At 41.8% G+C, this 18,010-nt stretch overlaps 1 protein-coding gene across 1 annotated transcript in view; it reads right to left on the minus strand.

The window, feature by feature from the left end:
* Window positions 1-18,010, minus strand: part of C12H4orf45 (chromosome 12 C4orf45 homolog) — a 52,449-nt gene that overhangs the window by 21,687 nt on the left and 12,752 nt on the right. Inside the window, exons 2-3 of the mRNA XM_038755262.1 lie at window positions 14,186-14,415; window positions 60-118 (exon numbers count right to left, since the gene is read on the minus strand). Of these exons, the coding sequence (XP_038611190.1) occupies window positions 60-118; window positions 14,186-14,415 (289 nt within the window). The remainder of the gene's footprint in view (window positions 1-59; window positions 119-14,185; window positions 14,416-18,010) is intronic.

Genomic DNA, 18,010 nt, shown 5'->3' on the forward strand with positions numbered 1-18,010 from the left:
TGGATTCTAATTTACTTTCTAGAATAAAGTGATCTCCGTCAGCAAGGACAAGAACTTACCATGGATTCTGATATCGGTGAGTAGCCCGCAACTCAGAAGCATTGCGAAATTCTCCAAGCTGTCAAGAAGGAAAAAGAATAAGTTGCATTGATGAGCTGCATAGATTGAGTGCAGGATGAGCATGGTTGACTATGGAGGGAGAAACAGAGAGAAGGATTAGTTAGCAAAGTGACCTGGAACTGAGAGCGAATACAGAATTACAGGGAAGGTGGAAGCGATAGAGACTGCTCCCCACACAGGGAGGGACCAGCAAGGGAAATCCATAGTACCAGCCCAAGAGAAGAAATAAATGTGAAAATAGCAGAAAAGAATCTAAAGATCTCTACTGGATCTGCAGTGTAGCCCAGTCCCATTTTTCCAACATCTTTATTCTGTTCCATGACTTCCTCCGGAAACTTTCTGTTTATTCTTCTTTACCTGGAGCCCAGAAATGGACATGGCTCTCTGCTAAGGACCAACCGGTACTGAGGTTAATGGGAAGGTTACCTGGAGTGCCTCCAGGTCATGTTCCCTTTATTTTGTCTCATCATCTTCTTGTTTGATAGTAACAAGATATGGCTGGCTCGTATGTGGCTTGGTGCTATCAGCATAAGAATAAAGGAAGGAGTGAGATGGAAAATTTAAGGCTTCCTGACCCCACAGATGTCAATATAAAAATAATAATAATGATGGCATTTATTAAGCACTTACTATGTGCAAAGCACTGTTCTAAGCGCTGGGGAGGTTACAAGGTGATCAGGTTGTCCCATGGGGGGCTCACAGTCTTAATCCCCATTTTACAGATGAGGTAACTGAGGCACAGAGAAGTTAAGGGACTTGCTCAAAGTCACACAGCTGACAATTGGCAGAGCCTGGATTTGAACCCATGACCTCTGACTCCAAACCCCGTGCTCTTTCCACAGAGCCAGGTTGCTTCTCAGGCAAGAAGACCTAAGCAAGGCAGTTGATTTATGGACTACAGGAAAGAAATCTAGCAGTTGCCTTCTGCTTTTATATTTTATTTTGTGTATTTGTCCTCGCCTTTTCAGTTAGTCAATTAGTCAGTCATATTTATTGAGTGCTTACTGTGTGCAGAGCACTGTACTAAGCACTTGGGAGAGTAAAATACAACAGACACATTCCCTGCCCACAGTGAGTTTACAGCCTAAATGGGAAGACAGACATTAAATACATAAATTACAGAAATGTGCATAAGTGCTGTAGGATTGGGAGGGGAGATGAATAAAGGGGGCAAGTCTGGGTGACACAGAAGGGAGCTGAAGAAAAGAAAAAGAGGGCTTAGTCAGGGAAGGCCTCATGGAGGAGACATGCCTTCAATATGGCTTTGAAAGGCCTTTATGTTGTTTAGGTATTTGATTGTTTCTTCTCCCATGTGTTTATCACCAGTCCCTCTTGCTGCCTTTTATATTCTTAGATTGCGAGCTCCTTGATGGCTAGGTGCCATGTCTAATTCCACTAGTGTGTTTTTTTCCCAGAGTTTCAAACAGAATAAGAGTAAGTCCTTAATGAATACTACAACTATTACTACTTCAACAACTACAGCAATCTTCCCTTGACTTATAAAAGGTCCAAGGAAATAGTTCATTATCACCTTGTTCTCTGAGATTCCCTGAAGCCTAGAAATTTTTGCTTTGAGCTTCTAAGGAACGAGGTTAGAGAGTGAATTCCGGAGCAAGAACGAGCAGCTGGCCCTGAATGAGCTACCCTCTCAACAAAGCTCTTATTGGGGAGCACATGTATTTTGAGGGTCATTGCCTCTACTAGGTTCCTATCTTTCACTCTCTTTATCCGATTTCATTACCCACCCCATCATTATTCTCATTGCTTATAAGCAGAAAATCCATATTTAAACTAAGACCTGTCTTTGTATTTTTTCCCCGTTCATTTTCTCACACTGCCGTCTTCTTAGAGCAGAATTTATCCTTCGACTTGTAATTTTAAATGTCAGTATTAAACTGAAATCTTCCAGTCAGTTCACTCAATAATTCATGCCTCAGAGACAATTTTCATTGTTCTTGCTTTTTATTTTTGTAGCCAAACTCAAATCTTTTTCAGCTGGGGAGGTTTTCACAGCCTATGATAAATACCAATTATTAAACCACCAGGCTGACTGGCTGCTGTTTTAGTGAGTCACTTGATTTCTTGCAGCATTTTACTACTGACTGGGTTTGAATGGTTCCTTTAACCCACTGATTTTCTGAAGCACATTTATAATGGAAGTCATTTTTAAGGTGGCAGGTTTGTTGCACTGTTACATCACATAATGGAAAATAAATAGCAGACATCGATGAATTATGGAGCTACAGCCCTTAAGCAATTTTGGAGGAAATCATAAACCACAGAGAAAATGCAGTTGTTTTGGTCACTAGAATCCCGACCCAGAATGATAAGCTCCGTCAAAATCGGCCTCAATCTTATTCCGTTGGAAATTTGATTCTAAATCTTAGATCTGGGCTGCCTGCATTCGTCTTCTTTTCCTCAGGGCCTCTCTTTCCATGATGCTTTCTTTCCAGCTGCCTCTCTCCATTTCACATCACTCTTTCATTTTCTGGTACCTTATAGCTCCCTCCATTCTCTCAACGTGTCTCCGCCACCCCCGCCAAATTGCTTGTTTGCGGTTTGTTTCTTACCTGATCTATGCAACCAGAATCAATCCAGGGTGGGAGCAAAAGGGTCCCTCGATGAGCTTGGGCACCCACAAAATGATTACGGTTTGTATCTGTTAAAATCCTCGAACCTTCTTGCACTGAGCCTTACCATATGGTCACCCTCCATCCCATTGATATTCAGCTAAACCTGGAACCACAGAACGCACTGGCAATTTGTGGGAAGGAGGTGTGAAAACCCTGGGTATGCTGAATACTCACACACACAAACACACACACACACACACACACACATACACAACACATGGTGACAGATAATATATGCATCTCTCTCCTGTCTTCCTCCTTTCCCCCAACTCCCAGATTATCTTTCTTGAAATCAGAGAGCGTATCTTATTACTCTGCCTCAAGCATCTAGTTCGATGTCTTATGCACCCTCAGAATTCTTGGATGATGTAGATAGTTGGTCTTTGTGCTCAAAATAGATGCCACTCACAGGTGCATGCTTGTCTGAAAATGCACGTTGCCCTTCAAGTTTTTGTAAGTCTCCCGTTTGTCTGATTCACCAGGTGCTTCAGGGAGTTCATTGATGATGTTCTGTAATTGTTTCACTAACAGCAGATTCTGTCACCGAGTCATCTGCATCAAACCTGGAGAACTCATTCAATTGGATTCATCTACCATCTCTATGCAGACAATTCCCAAATCTACCTCTGCAGCCTGGCCTCTCTTCTTCTATGCAGACTCACATTTCCTCCTGCCTTCAGGACCTCTCTACTTGGATGTCCCACCAACGTCTCAAACATGGCCAAAACAGAACTCTTTATCTCACCCAAACCCCATCTTCTGGCTTTCCTGTCACCGCAGACAACACCACCATCCTCCCTATCTCGCAAGCCCATAACCTTGGCATTATCCTTGACTCATCGCTCTCATCTAACCCACATATTTAATCTGTCACGCAAACTTGTCAGTTCTACTTTCACATCAGTAAAATCCACCCTTTCCTCTCCATCCAGCCTACATCCATGCTGATCCAAGCACTTAACATTTCCAGCCTCCTTGCTGACCTTCCAGCCTCCTGTCTCTCCCATTGCCAGTCCATATTTCATTCTGTTGCCTAGTCATTTTCCTAAAATAGCATTATCCACATCTCCCCATTCCTCAAAAACCTCCAAAGTTATCCCAACTACCTCTGAATCAAACAGCTACTCTTTACCATTGCTTTTAAAGCACTCAATCAGTTCCCCACATCATGCCTTACCTCACTGATCTTACCTCACTACAATCCAGCCCACACACTTCTCTCCTCTAACCCCAACCTGCTGCCTGCCCCAATCTCATCTCTCTCAGTGCTGACCCCTTGCCCATGACCTCTCTCTTGCCCAGAACTCCATCCCCCTTCATATCCAACAGACCACCACACTTCCCATCTTCAAAACCTTTTTGAAATCACATCTCCTCCAAGATGCTTTCCTCTGAGCCCTCATTTTGTCTATTTACCCTCCTTTCTGCTTTGTCTATTTGTACTTCACCAAGTGCTTACCATAGTGCTCCATTTGGAGTAAGCATTTAATAAATATCATTGATTTGATTGATTGATTATGCCAAGGGCAAATGCCAGAATGTGTGTCTTCCTTACCCTGTTTGGCTAGAATGTTGTTAGGGAAGGAGAGAACATTCATCCGACACTGCAAGCCTGTCTAATACAAGACACCAAGGTATTGAAAGACACAGTTTTTGTTAATGCATTCAGCACTATAACCGGTTAGTACCACAGTAAGTACCAGTACTACTACAATTTTCCTTCATGTGAAGTTTGTGAGAATGCTTTTTAGGGTAACTGGGTATCTTGGATCTTCCATCATCTCACCATATAAATGTCAAGTAAACTTTTCCATATTTTTTTTAAAATTCCTACCCTGCAGATTTGATAGTATATGGGGCAATTAAAAGTAAAAACAAAAGCTTCCCAAAGTGTTGCTTCTCTAAGACATGTTTGCCCTCTTCTCATCTATCTTAATTTATTAATGAGATTTGTTATGATTTAGACAGTTGTACTCAGCGTTGAGTTAAACTTAATGAAATATGGAGAATAAAGTGCTGCTTTTCCCACTGGTCTCTGGAATGAAAAAACTGTCTGATCAGAAGAGTACCTCACCCGTGACAACACGCAACTCAGTGGCTAATGAATGTGTGCAGCCAAATCACTCATTGCTCCTGCTTTTTTAGACTGCAGTTTATCAGAGCTATTATATGCTCCAAATGAATCATTTCCTACCAAAACAAGTCCTATATGGTGGAGGTTTGGACATTTGTCTAGTGGCCTGTGGGACAGAAGGAGCATGTCCCAAGATGTCACTAAACCCCAGGAATTCCAATCCTGAACATTGCTCCCAGCGGCCTGGCATTATGAGAATTTGACCTCTGGTGGGTTGTTATAATCCAGTTTAGAAGGTATCTACTGATCTACCGAGTGATGCCGAGTGAGATAAAATTTACATGTGTTTTGCTGCAATGTCCTTTTCCACTTAATTTACACCTGGGCCTTCCATTCATGTTTACAAGGTTTTCACTTTACGCATCTCTTCCTAAGTCTGGTCATGAACTACCAGAAATGCCCTTTGCACAAGAGTAACCTGACTGCCTCCTTTCTCATTGCCTTACTCTATTTTTGTTTTGTTTCTTCTGTGTCTATTATCCAATAGACTTTCACACTTAGCATTGTTTTCCCCCTACCATTCTGCAATCTTTTCTTCACCAATACAATGAAAATAATTGTAATAGATTTTAAGAACCCTTAAGCTTGCTCAGAGCCTCCCCTCTTCCGCTCTCCATTTATGATTTAAGGCTCTTGGAAATTCTTATCCTTGAACAAATTTGAGTGGAAAATCCCCCGAGGGTACCTTTTTTATGCTAATTTTTTTTTCTATCTTTGGCCCAATTCACTAAATATTTCAGTTAACCATTTAAATGCTTTATTTCTCACAGCCCAAGAGAGGCAGAATTCCCACTGTAACAATGCATAATATTTCCAGCGAAACACAAAGGCTTATTGGAAAACGGAGCATGTGAAATAGATTATTTGTGTATTCAGCCCAGGAGAAAGAAAACATTTATGCCTAAAGTTTTGAATCCTTGAATTCCACCTTGGAATTCACTGTTCTCAAAACAGAGCAGTAAAGCCAGGAACCATACTTCATTTACCAGTTCAAAATCCACATGTATCCAGTATAAATGGACTAGACTGTTTTTAAAGCTGTAGTAGTTTCCCTTGAGTTATCAGAGTAACATTGATGATTCTGCAGTAAGATGAAAGGCTTGGATTTCTGCAAATTGATGATCAGTTCACCAATGCCTCTCCACCCTCTTCCCACTAAGGGAGCTGGATTATAGACATGTTATTTCATGACATTTCTAGAATATTTACAATAATAATATAATCCAAGAATTGATGACATGAGGAAAAGATTATAAATGTAGGTATCATTTCTTCTGACTGACATCAATATATGCATATATATATGCATGTATATATAGTCTCTTTTATGGTTGGCATCAATTTATGATTGATAGACTTACTGCCTTTCACTCTGCTAAGTGGCATGCAAAGATTCTCCATGGTGCTTCATTTTGTGGGCCAAATTTAATTAATCCTAAAGAGAAATCCCTTTGCCCCTCATTGAAGCAGAAGAAACAGATTGGCCCTGAAAAGTGAAGATGAGCGAATTCTGCTCAGTTTCTAGATACAGGTCAAGTTACTTTCTGGCTTCTCCTCTGAGCACATCCTTAAAATGTTGTGTTTTGCTAATGAAAACAATGTCAAGATTGGTCTGGAAGGAATCAGTAACCACTTGTGATAAGGCACGTGACCCTTTACTAACAGCCCTATTAGCCAAGCTTGGTTGATAATGTCTATCCGGTGATTGGAATCTGATTATTCTGGGTTGATGCTGCTCTGATCACTAAACAAAAGATGAGCGGAAAGCCTTGCAGAAGTCTCTGTGTGTGTTTGTTGTACACTTTGTGAAATACAGTCAAATGCCTGTTTTGCAACCCTGGGGGCCTCTAATGGGTTTGGCTGCTGGTATTAATGTAGAGGTTGAGAAGTGTGTTCCTCCAAGTTAATTGTCCAATTATCTATGGAACACAGAAACCCAGTGGAGATGGGAACCGAGGCCCTTTGCATAATAAAATTACACTTAAATTTCAAGCCAAACTTAAATGGTGGCTGCTTTATGAATAATTACTCTAGGAGTTGTAATTGTGTTTTTCTAATCTAGTGTATTCTTAGGTTTCTTTAGCAGTTTTTGCTGGGACTCTGCAGAAAAATGTGCTAGAAGTCTTTTAAGAGGAGGACTTTTAAGACACCAAGCATTCTATTTTTGCTGTGTGCTCCAAAACAAAGAGATAAGTGATGTGCACAGTGGGTTTGGGTAGTTGGGACAAAGCTATAAATTCTGTGCTCTCTCAACCATTTTCCATCTATCAATTTATCACTCTCTCAGAGGCTAATAATCTGACTGGTTTCTTTTCCTCTCTGAGGATCATTTTTTTGGATTTATTTCTTCCTCACACCGGTATGTAAATATTCCAGCCTCTAGAATCATTTTCTAAATCAGTTATCCATTTGTTCTATAACTTCAGAGGCATGCCAAACAGTTACAATTCCATAGAAACTCTAAGGTTTTCCAGTCAAGTTATAGAATTTGGATTCCTGTTGATATTCTGATCCTATAGGCTTTCAAGCATGACCTTAGGAAAATATATTTAGCTCTCTCCTAAATGTCTAGTGTGTTTATAGTATCTCCAAATGCATATGTCTTCTAGACTGCGAGCCCGTTGTTGGGTAGGGTTTGTCTCTATCTGTTGCTGAATTGTACTTTCTAAGTGCTTAGTACAGTGCTCTGCACATGGTTAAGCGATCAATAAATATGACTGAATGAATGAATGAATATGTCCTAGATTAAAATGTTTACTGAATATTTAGAGTGAAGGAAGGGAGGGAAATAATAAAGATGGCTGGAGGTCATTATGCTCTGTTGGCCTGTATATTTGATGATGATGATAATGGCATTTATTAAGTGCTTATTATGTGCAAAGCACTGTTCTAAGCACTGGGGAGGTTACAAGGTGGTCAAGTTGTCCCACGGGGGGCTCACAGTCTTAATCCCCATTTTTCAGATGAGGTCACTGAGGCCCAGGGAAGTGAAGTGACTTGCCCAAAGTCACACAGCTGACAGTTGGCAGAGCCAGGATTTGAACCCATGACCTCTGACTCCAAAGCCCGAGCTCTTTCCACTGAGCCACGCTGCTTCTCTAACATATTTCAGATGTTTGCAGATTTTAGCTATAATCCACTTTAGATTTCCTTGCACCAAACCAAGACCCAACTTGATAATGTGAATTTAATAGGAAAAAATACAGTATTTTTAGCTTCAAAACAGATATGGATCATGTTCACAGAGCCCATGACTCAGTAGACCACAAAATACCTTTAGGCCATAATCTAATTTATATTCATCACTGTCTGATGAGATCAGACAGAACTGTGGCATAGCAGAAGTTAGATAACTTTCGCACATTTACACAGTGGGTCCAAAGTTTCAATCAATCAATCAATCGTATTTATTGAGCGCTTACTGTGTGCAGAGCACTGTACTAAGCGCTTGGGAAGTACAAGTTGGCAACATATAGAGACAGTCCCTACCCAACAGTGGGCTCACAGTCTAAAAGTTTCTAGAGTTTTAGAATTTTAGTTACATTCTCTAGGAAGTGGATTTAGTGGATTGTTTCTCTCTCAAGCACATCAGCCACCCCTTTGAGAAATTCGGTTGCTATTCGACCTGTCACCTTCCTTGTACAGTACAATGTAAAATTTCTGGTCAGGGCATCCACCAACTGTCAGGGCTACTGTTGCTCCCTGGCCACTCTCACAGCCCCTCTCACCTCCTGATATGTATCTGTAATCCACTGCCTTTTTCTGATCGTCTGTATTGCCCCTGTTAAATCCAATCTCCTAGAAAGCCAGGCAAGTCAGTTCATTTTCCACTCCTCTTTACCAAGTGGTATGAAAAAGACAAAGCACATTGGTAGACGGTGTCCGTTTATCTGATAAAGCAATGACGGAAATGTGGGGCTGGCAGCTCATATCCAAGACACCACCAAAAATGCTCCTTATTCAAAACCTAACATCCCTCTCAGAATGGCTCTGAGTCAGACTTTTGAAAAACGCTCAAGAGGGGCACATCTGAGGTAGACAGTTTCCTGAGCTGAGGCCTATAAGTAAATGAGACTGCTGAGAGTCTCTGGATGAAATTTTAGAATTTTCCCTTCAGAGGCCCAGATCCCAGCAGGATAAGTTCCGAGTCATTCCTCTAGGGCTGTGCCTTAGTAAAGGATAAAACAATCTTTTGCTTGGGCTAAGCCAGTTGGCCCAATATTTTAATATTTGATCTGGTTCATGCATGAAATGCTCCATGAAAACTTTCCTCTCATTATATTTTTTCAGCCATTAGGGTTTCTGCAGGGGTCCCTGAGACAGCACCGTATTAGACGTCTCTGCCACTTTTTAGATCCACCGACAGTCTAATTCCAAGCAGTTTTATCCTAGGCTGTTTGGGTCGATGTTTTCCCCTTACATTTCTGAGCTTGCCTTTTAGTAAGCGGTTCTGAGGGGAAAGGTGGAGGAAAGGTTTGGGCTCAAAACCCAGGTCAGCATTTCCAAAAGTGATTGCTTGATTCCAATCAAAGGTGACTCACTCACCCCAATCAATCAATCAATCGTATTTATTGAGTGCTTACTGTGTGCAGAGCACTGTACTAAGCGCTTGGGAAGTACAAATTGGCAACATATAGAGACAGTCCCTACCCAACCAGAATTTTTTCATGAAACTGCCTCTAATGAAACTGAAACAAACCTTTTGAAAATGGGACCAGTTGAAACAAAGGGTGGTGGAACTCATTCCCAGAGTAAAATTGTCTTGTTCAGGGGAACCAACCTTAAAAGGCTGGAAGAATGAAAGATCAGAATCTACATTGGTCTTAATATCACTAAAGATGCCTGGTGATTGGAAGGAGAATTACATTTGCTTTTTTTGTTGCAGTTCAGCATAGAAAGGTTGAAACACCTGAGGCTAGAGTCATGTTGCCAACTTGTACTTCTCAAGCGCTTAGTACAGTGCTCCGCACGCAGTAAGTGCTCAATAAATACGATTGAATGAATGAATGAATGTTGACAGGATTCTTTTTTTTTTCCCCCTTGAATTTCTGATTGGCTTGGGCATCCACTAACAGCAGTGCCCTTCCTGCCTGTCCTATCCCTGGGGAGTCTCTGGAAGGATAGGGAAAGTCTGAAGGGTAAAACAGCTTGGGCAGACGTGGGATAGAAGCCCATGCTTTGTGGCTTCCAAAGTTAACTTAACTTTGCCCAAGGTCACACATCAGGATTAGAACTCAGGATCTTCTGACTCCCAAGCCCATGTCCTATTCAATCCTCTGAAAGGGGCAAACTCTGCTCACCTTGACATTTAACATGAGACCTACCCTGCACGGATCTAGGGATAAAGGAAGGAATTTGGCTTTTAAAAATCATGTTTATAATGATACATCTGCTGCATACTCATACTGAAATTAATGCGGCATCCACCATCATATACCCTGTTAATTCAGTCCCAAGACATTTACTGGTAATATTGTAGCTGATTTTCAACCACTGAGAGCTCAATATTGACAGCTCATGTCATTCATTCATTCATTCAGTCATACTTATTGAGCACTTACTGTGTGCAAGGCACTGTACTAAGCACTTGGGAAGTGCAAATCGGCAACGTATAGAGACGGTCCCTACCCAACAACGGGCTCACGGTCTAGAAGCAAAGCCTAAAAATGCTTCCTTCCCAGTTCCAGGAAAAGAAGTAAAAAAACCCGTGTGGCCTGTAGGTGAGGGAAGGACTCTATGTTTCATATTAATAAGGGATATGTCTTAGGAATCTCTAACCATCTTACTGTTTCCACTAGTCCTAAATATATTTATGTTTGCCCCACCATTAAGAGTGTAGCTTTTGGTGGGCAGGGATTGTGTCTTACTTTTCTGCTGTATTTCCCAAGCTCTTAGTATAGTGCGTTTCACCCTATGGGTGTTTGGTAAATACTACTACTATTACAATTTTATGGTATTTGTTAAGTGCTTACTGAGTGCCAAGCACTGCACAAGTGCCAGGATAAGTACAAACTAATCAGCCACATGGAGCTCACAGTCTTAATCCCTATTTTACAGATGCGGTAATTGAAGCAAAGAGAAATTAAATGACCTGCCTAAGAAGACACATGGAGGAATGGACTTCTGACTCTCAGGCTTATGCTGTATTCACTAGGCCATGCTGCATCTACTACTAGTTAACAGGTGAACAACTTGTAAGAGACTCCAGTTTTTCCAAGGCTTTCAGTGGTGCCGTGAAACACAGTACTTTATAAAGCTCTTGGGGGTGTAGGGGGCTAATGTAATTAGTTTTCTATTAAACCATAGGTAGCTAACTTTATGACAAATATAATGTAAATGAATTTAGGGAAGAAACTATAATCTAGAGACTTTTCTAATTATAGAAAATCCATTAGAATTTGCTTTTATATCACACCGAAAAGGGCAGGATTTTTTTTTAATCGTGTCTGTTGACAGCAACATCTGCAGATTAGGAATGTGAGAAACGAAATGATTTGGAACTTGTCAGACACATGCAGGAAACTAAAATCCAAGTAGTAGCTGTCTATTTTTAAATTATTTTTAATATATTGACAATACCAGAGCAATCGTGAGAAATCTTAGATTAAAATGAGAAAATGGTTAAATGATCTATTGTCTGGGCTCTGGACTCAGCACCCATTTTCACTGTTAAGCAGGCGGATTCCCGAGCTAAAACCAAAGCCCCCTTCCTCCATGCGTTCTGCTTATCATCAAACTCCAGTTCTGAAGGAAAACAAAAATGTCACCAGGGTCCCTTCTGTTAACTTGAAAACACCAAAGCTAACCTGTGGAACCAGCCCTCCCAAGGGAATTATTTTCCGGGGATCTCTGCCTGTGGAGGGGGAAGTGGTCTGTCATGGGGTAATAGGAACTGATCTATGAGGAAACAGTGAATGTGTTTGTCTATGCAAAGCAGACTGCACTCAGTTTGGAAACAGTCAAGAGAAGCTTAACAAATCCCACCTCCTTTGTCCCTGCACACAGGTGTTTTGTTTTTTGTTGGGTTTTTTTATATTTGTTAAGCACTTACCAGGCACCAGTCACAGAAATAAGCTCTGGGGTAGATACGAGATAATCAGGATGGACACAGTTCATGTCCCACATTGGGCTCTCACTGTTAATGCTCATTTTACAGATGAAGGAACTGAGGCACAGAGAAGTGAAGTGACTTGCCCAAGGTCACACAGCAGAAAGTGGAAGAGCTGGGATTAGAACCCAGGTCCTTCTGACACTCAGGCTTGTGCTCTAGCCACTAAGCCATGCTGTTTCTCATACACACAGGTTAGTGTTGGTGCTTTCAAATTAACAGAAGGGAAGGTGGTGACATTTTTGGTTTACTTGAGAACTGGAGTTTGATGATAGGCAGAACCCCTGGAGGAAGGGTGCTTTGGTATGTGATTAGCTCGGGAATCTGCCTGATTGACAGCTGCCCTGGCCCAGTATTTTCTCCCTCTACCTCCTGACGGTTTTCCTGCACTCCAGGGATTGTCCCGAGACCCCCCCATAGGCCAATAACAAGATGGGAAGGGCAGGATGAGGAGATGAAAAGGCCTAGAATGCTCTGTGATTCAGGGGCACATATTGCTGTCACGGTTTCCACAGTAACTCCCTAGCTTGGTTTTTGCTTATGCTGCTCTATCACTGCTTGTTAAGTGAGTGCTTGGATTTAGGCTTGCCTAGCCATTTCAATGGGAAATTTTTCCTCCAACAACACAACATCATTGTGTAGGCCAATTTTGTGTGGATGAATGCACTGAAAGAATGAGGGCATGTGGTTCTGAAAGTCTGTGTATGTGGGTTTGTGGATGCATGGGTATGTTGCAGCAGGGGCGAGTGAGGTTACAGTTCTTGCGTGTGTGTGTGTGTAAATGAGTGTGTCTTACATGCTGTGAGTCTAGCTTCAGAGTTGGCAACAGCTTCCATTCTCCAAATCCTCCAGAGAAATTCTCAGGAGCTGTGTTTGCTATCCTAAACTTGCCCTTCTGCTAGATTATAAGCACATCTCCTTCAAGAGGCCTTCCCTCTAGGCTACAAATTCATTCTGGGCAGGACGCGTGCCTACCAACTCTGTTGTACTCTCCCAAGCGCTTAGTATGGTGCTCGGCACACAGTGAACACTCAATAAATATGAATGATTGATTGATTCTCTGTCTAAGCCTCATTTCTGCATCATCTAAGCACTTGCGTCTGTATCCTTAAGCACTTAATATTCACACAGAGAAGCAGCATGGCTCAGTGGGAAAAGCCCGGGCTTTGGAGGCAGAGGGCGTGGGTTCGAATCCCGCCTCCACCACAAGTCTGCTGTGTGACCTTGGGCAAGTCACTTAACTTCTCTGAGCCTTAGTTACCCCATCTGTAAAAATGGGGATTAAGACTGTGAGCCCTACGTGGGGCAACTTGATCACAGTGTATCCCCCCCAGCGCTTAGAACAGTGCTTTGCACATAGTAAGCGCTTAACAAATGCCATGATTATTATTATTTTTTTCTTTTAGACTGTGAGCCCACTGTTGGGTAGGGACTGTCTCTATATGTTGCCAACTTGTACTTCCCAAGCGCTTAGTACAGTGCTCTGCACACAGTAAGCGCTCAATAAATACGATTGATGATGATGATTCACACACATACACGGCCTCCTTCCATCAATCCTACAGCCATTAAGTATGTATCCTTACGCTCTTCCATTCCCCTATCTGTACTTTATTTCCCCTTCTAGAGTGTAAGTTCCTTTTATGCCATCGTGCCAGCCAACCCTACTATATTGTACTCTCCCAAGTGCTTAGTGCAGTACTCTGCACACAGCAAGTGTGCAATATGGGCTGCTCAAGAAGCAGCCTGGTCTAGTGGAAAGATCACGGGCCCAGGAGTCAGAGGACCTGGGCTCTAATCCCTGGTCTGCCACTTGTCTGCTGTGTGACCTTGGGTAAGTCACTTAACTTCTCTGTGCCTCCGTTACCTCATCTGTGAAATGGAGATTAAGATTGTAGGTGCCATGTGGGACAGGGATTGTGTCCAACCAGATTATCCCATACCTACCACAGCACTTAGAGCAGTGCCTGGCACAGATAGTAAATGCTAAACAAATACCATTAAAATAAATGAATAAATAACATTGCAACATCCTAGGAGACAGGGATCATATCTATTTAGTCTATTGTGCTCTCCCAATCAATCATATTTATTGAGTGCTTACTATGTGCAGAGTACTAAGCACTTGGGAGGGTACAATATAATAGAGTTCGTCGACATGTTCCCTGCCCACAAGGCAGCCGAACCTACCTTGATGTTGTTGCCTGACTGAAGGTTCATTTGGGGAAGACCAAACTGGTTTACTGCCCAGCCAATCTCGCCAACATAACTACTTCTGTGAGCTGGGGTGAAGCACTTCATTGGGGCAGGACGCCATAAATACTTGAGCTCACTGGTAGCACCTAATGCTGGAGGCTTGTCTCCTATAAAACGAGTAAAATCGGGGATCTTGGGGCGATAATCCTTAATGCCATCTGGACCTTCAAAAGTGGAAAGGAAAAAAAGCATGTAAAAATACGTTATACCCCTTTTTTATATTATATATTTTATATTATATTTTCTTCCCGAGTTATTTCTTAAAATATACAACTTCTAGAAAGTGAATATAAGCTGGGATGAAAAGAAACAAAAGTAGAAGGAAAGTTTTAAGTGAGTTTTTAGGTTTACTGTCTGTTCATTGTATTGCACTCTCCCCAGTGCAGAGTACAGTGCTCCACATACGGTAAGTGCACAATAAATACGTTTGAATGAATGAATAAATGCCAGCAGCAACCGATGGGGCTTTGGCTGCTCATTCTCGGAGAATGGAAACAAATGGACAAGCATCACCAGGGGCAGGAGGGAATGAAGCATCACGCCTCAGTCCAGGTTTACTATGTTCATCAATGTGCTGAGAAAGGGAACAGAAAAAGTTCATTCATTCATTCAATCGTATTTATTGAGTGCTTACTTTGTGCAGAGCACTGTACTAAGCGCCTGGGAAGTACAGTGAGGCGGTCCTTACCCAACAACGGGCTCACAGCCTAGAAGGGGGATTAATACGATTGAATGAAGTTGCGACATTAAACGTGTATCCAGGCCTGTGCTCTAGCCATTAGGCCATGCTGCTTCTCTAGTTGTTACTATTACTTAATACAATTACTTAATATTATTATTATCGCTATTATTATTTGCTCCAACCTAACCTCCTAAATATCTCTCACTCTCACTCTTTCATTCTGACCCATTATCTCTGACCCCCCTCAAATCATGGCCTGCTCTACCTTCAAAGCCCTCCTAAAAAACTACCTCTTCCCAAGGTAGGTTCCGTTATTGATTTATTTATTCCTCCTCTTCCCACTCTTCCACTTCTTCTTCCCAGTTGTGCCTCCTTACCTATCTGTCCTCATTGTCTGTTATTCACAATAACTCATATTCCCTATTCCACCAACAAAACCTGCTGACTGGTCCCTGCATATGACTCATCATCTGCTTGTCAATCCCACCTGAAATGTCCTTACCTAACCTCTTTGCCAACCTATGTCCCTTTCTCTCCCTCAAGAACAAAATACCTCAAACTCTCCTCCTCCATGAATATTTAATAATAATAATAATTTGTATTTGTTTAATGCTTACTATGTGCCAAGCACTGTTCTATGCACTGGGGTAGATACAAGGTAATCAGTTTGTTCCACGTGGGGCTCAGTCTTAATCCTCATTTTACAGTTGAGGTAACTGAGGCCCAGAGAAGTTAAGTGACTTGCCCAAAATCACACAGTTGCTAAGTAGCAGAGCCGGGATTAGAACCCATGACCGCTGACTCCGAAGCCCGTGCTCTTACCACTAAGCCATAACCTCGCCCAATGGCAGTCTTCAGTGTTTCTCCAGGAACCTAATACTACTTGTGTAGTGTATGTTTCTGTCTTCCTAAATTCACAATTTTCAGCCATTTGTATTTTATGTTTCTTAAGTTGGTTTCATCCTGTCTCCCCCAGGCTCCACAGGTGGAGGATGGAGTCTTTTATATTCCTTCCAACTTGCACTTTCAGTCATTTATTCATTCAATCATACTTATTGAGCGCTTACTGTGTGCAGAGCACTGTACTAAGAGCTTGGGAAATACAAGCCGGCAACATATAGAGGCGATCCCTACCCAACAACGGGCTCACAGTCTAGAAGGGGGAGATGGACAACAAAGCAAAACACTTCTCTTCTGCATCCAATGGGTGCTCCCTAAATACTGTTGACTGACTGACTGAGCCCACTGTTGGGTAGGAACTGTCTCTATATGTTGCCAACTTGTACTTCCCAAGCGCTTAGTACAGTGCTCTGCACATAGTAAGCGCTCAATAAATATGATTGATTGATTGATTGATTGTCTTGACATGCTGTTAAATCGTGTCCGACCCATAGCGGCGCCATGGACACATCTCTCCCAGAACTCCCCACCTCCATCTGTAATCATTCTGGTAGGGACGCATAAACAAGCATTTCAGCTAAATGCACCATTTACCAGATCATCACACAATACGCCATTTTATTTTTAATGGGAGAGAAAGGGGAGATAATTCGCTCCACCCAGCTGGGTGTTAATTTAGTCTCTCACCTCTCTGACTCAGTGATAATTGATCCCATTATTTTCCAGAGTTGGGTAAGTGACCACTAGGGAGGTGCAATTCAGGAAAGACTGCTAGTGCCCATGGAAAGGGGAGAGGGGTAAAGATTAAATTATATAAATAGGCTAGAAAAATAGCATTAAATAAGAATTAAATTAGGGATATTCACATTGGTTACATAGGTGTGAGGTGTTGGAACATTGACTCCATTAGTGGTAGGAATAATGATGGTAATTATCACTTAATCTGAAGAAAAGAGCATAATTAACACCTAGCAATGAAATGAGTCCACATCATTTCTCCTCAACCCCTTTACCCCAAGGAAGAAACCAGTGTTTTGGGTGGGGACACACAGAAGCAGCAGCTAATCACTCTACATGCAGTCTAACTTTTATTTTGGCTTCATTCATTCATTCATTCGTCAAGTTTGTTGAGCACTTACTGTGTGCAGAGCACTGCACTAAGCACGTGGGAGGGTACACTATAACAATAAACAGACACATTCCCTGCCCAGAATGAGCCTACAGTCTAGAGAGGGAGACAGACGTTAATATATATAAAGTACAGACATGTACATAAGTGCTTTGTCAAGTGGACCTTTCCTAACTCCAGTCATTTAATGACCAACTTAATCTGCAATTAATGATAATAAATAATTGTGGTATTTGTTAAACACTTACTATGTGCCAAACACTGTGGTAAGAATTCAAACACACAAAGTCGCTATCCTACGCAGGGCTCACAGTCCAAAGCAGAGGGAGAATGGGTATTTATTTTCCATTTTACAAAGGAGGAAACAAACAAGGCACAAAAAAGTTATCTTATTTGCCCCAGGATGTAAAGCAGATGAGTGAAGGAGCTGTAATTAGAACTCAGGATTCTGTGCTCTTTTCACGAGCAGTTACTAAAAATAATATTTATTGGAAATAAATATGGCATTGCTCTCTGGAATGTGGACCAGATTTTAAATCCAAAGAATAATTAAAGTGGCTACAGACTGCTTCCTTGCATAGGGTAATGTACAAATGAACATGATAATGCAATAGAAATATGCTCATTTGTGCTTGAGCCATAATGAGAGGGTCCGTTTTGTCTCTACATTCAGGTACTCATTAAAGAGGTGTTGCCACCCCACCTCTTAGTTGAAGTTGGGTAGAATGTACTCTCTCTTTCTTTCTCTCTCTCTGTCCCTCTACATACAGTCGGTACTCAATAATAATAATAATAATGGTATTTGTTAAGCACTTACTATGTGCAGAGCACTGTTCTAAGCGCTGGGGGTGGATACAAGGTGATCAACTTGTCCCACGTGGGGCTCACAGTCTTAATCCCCATTTTATGGATGAGGTAACTGAGGCTCAGAGAAGTTAAGTGATTTGCCCAAGGTCACACAGCAGAGATGTGATGAAGCCAGAATTCGAACCCATGACCTCTGACTCCAAAGCCCGGGCTCTTTCCATTGAGCCATGCTGCTTCTCTA

This window comes from Tachyglossus aculeatus, chromosome 12 (genome assembly GCF_015852505.1).
Source record: "Tachyglossus aculeatus isolate mTacAcu1 chromosome 12, mTacAcu1.pri, whole genome shotgun sequence".
NCBI classification, from domain to species: domain Eukaryota; kingdom Metazoa; phylum Chordata; class Mammalia; order Monotremata; family Tachyglossidae; genus Tachyglossus; species Tachyglossus aculeatus.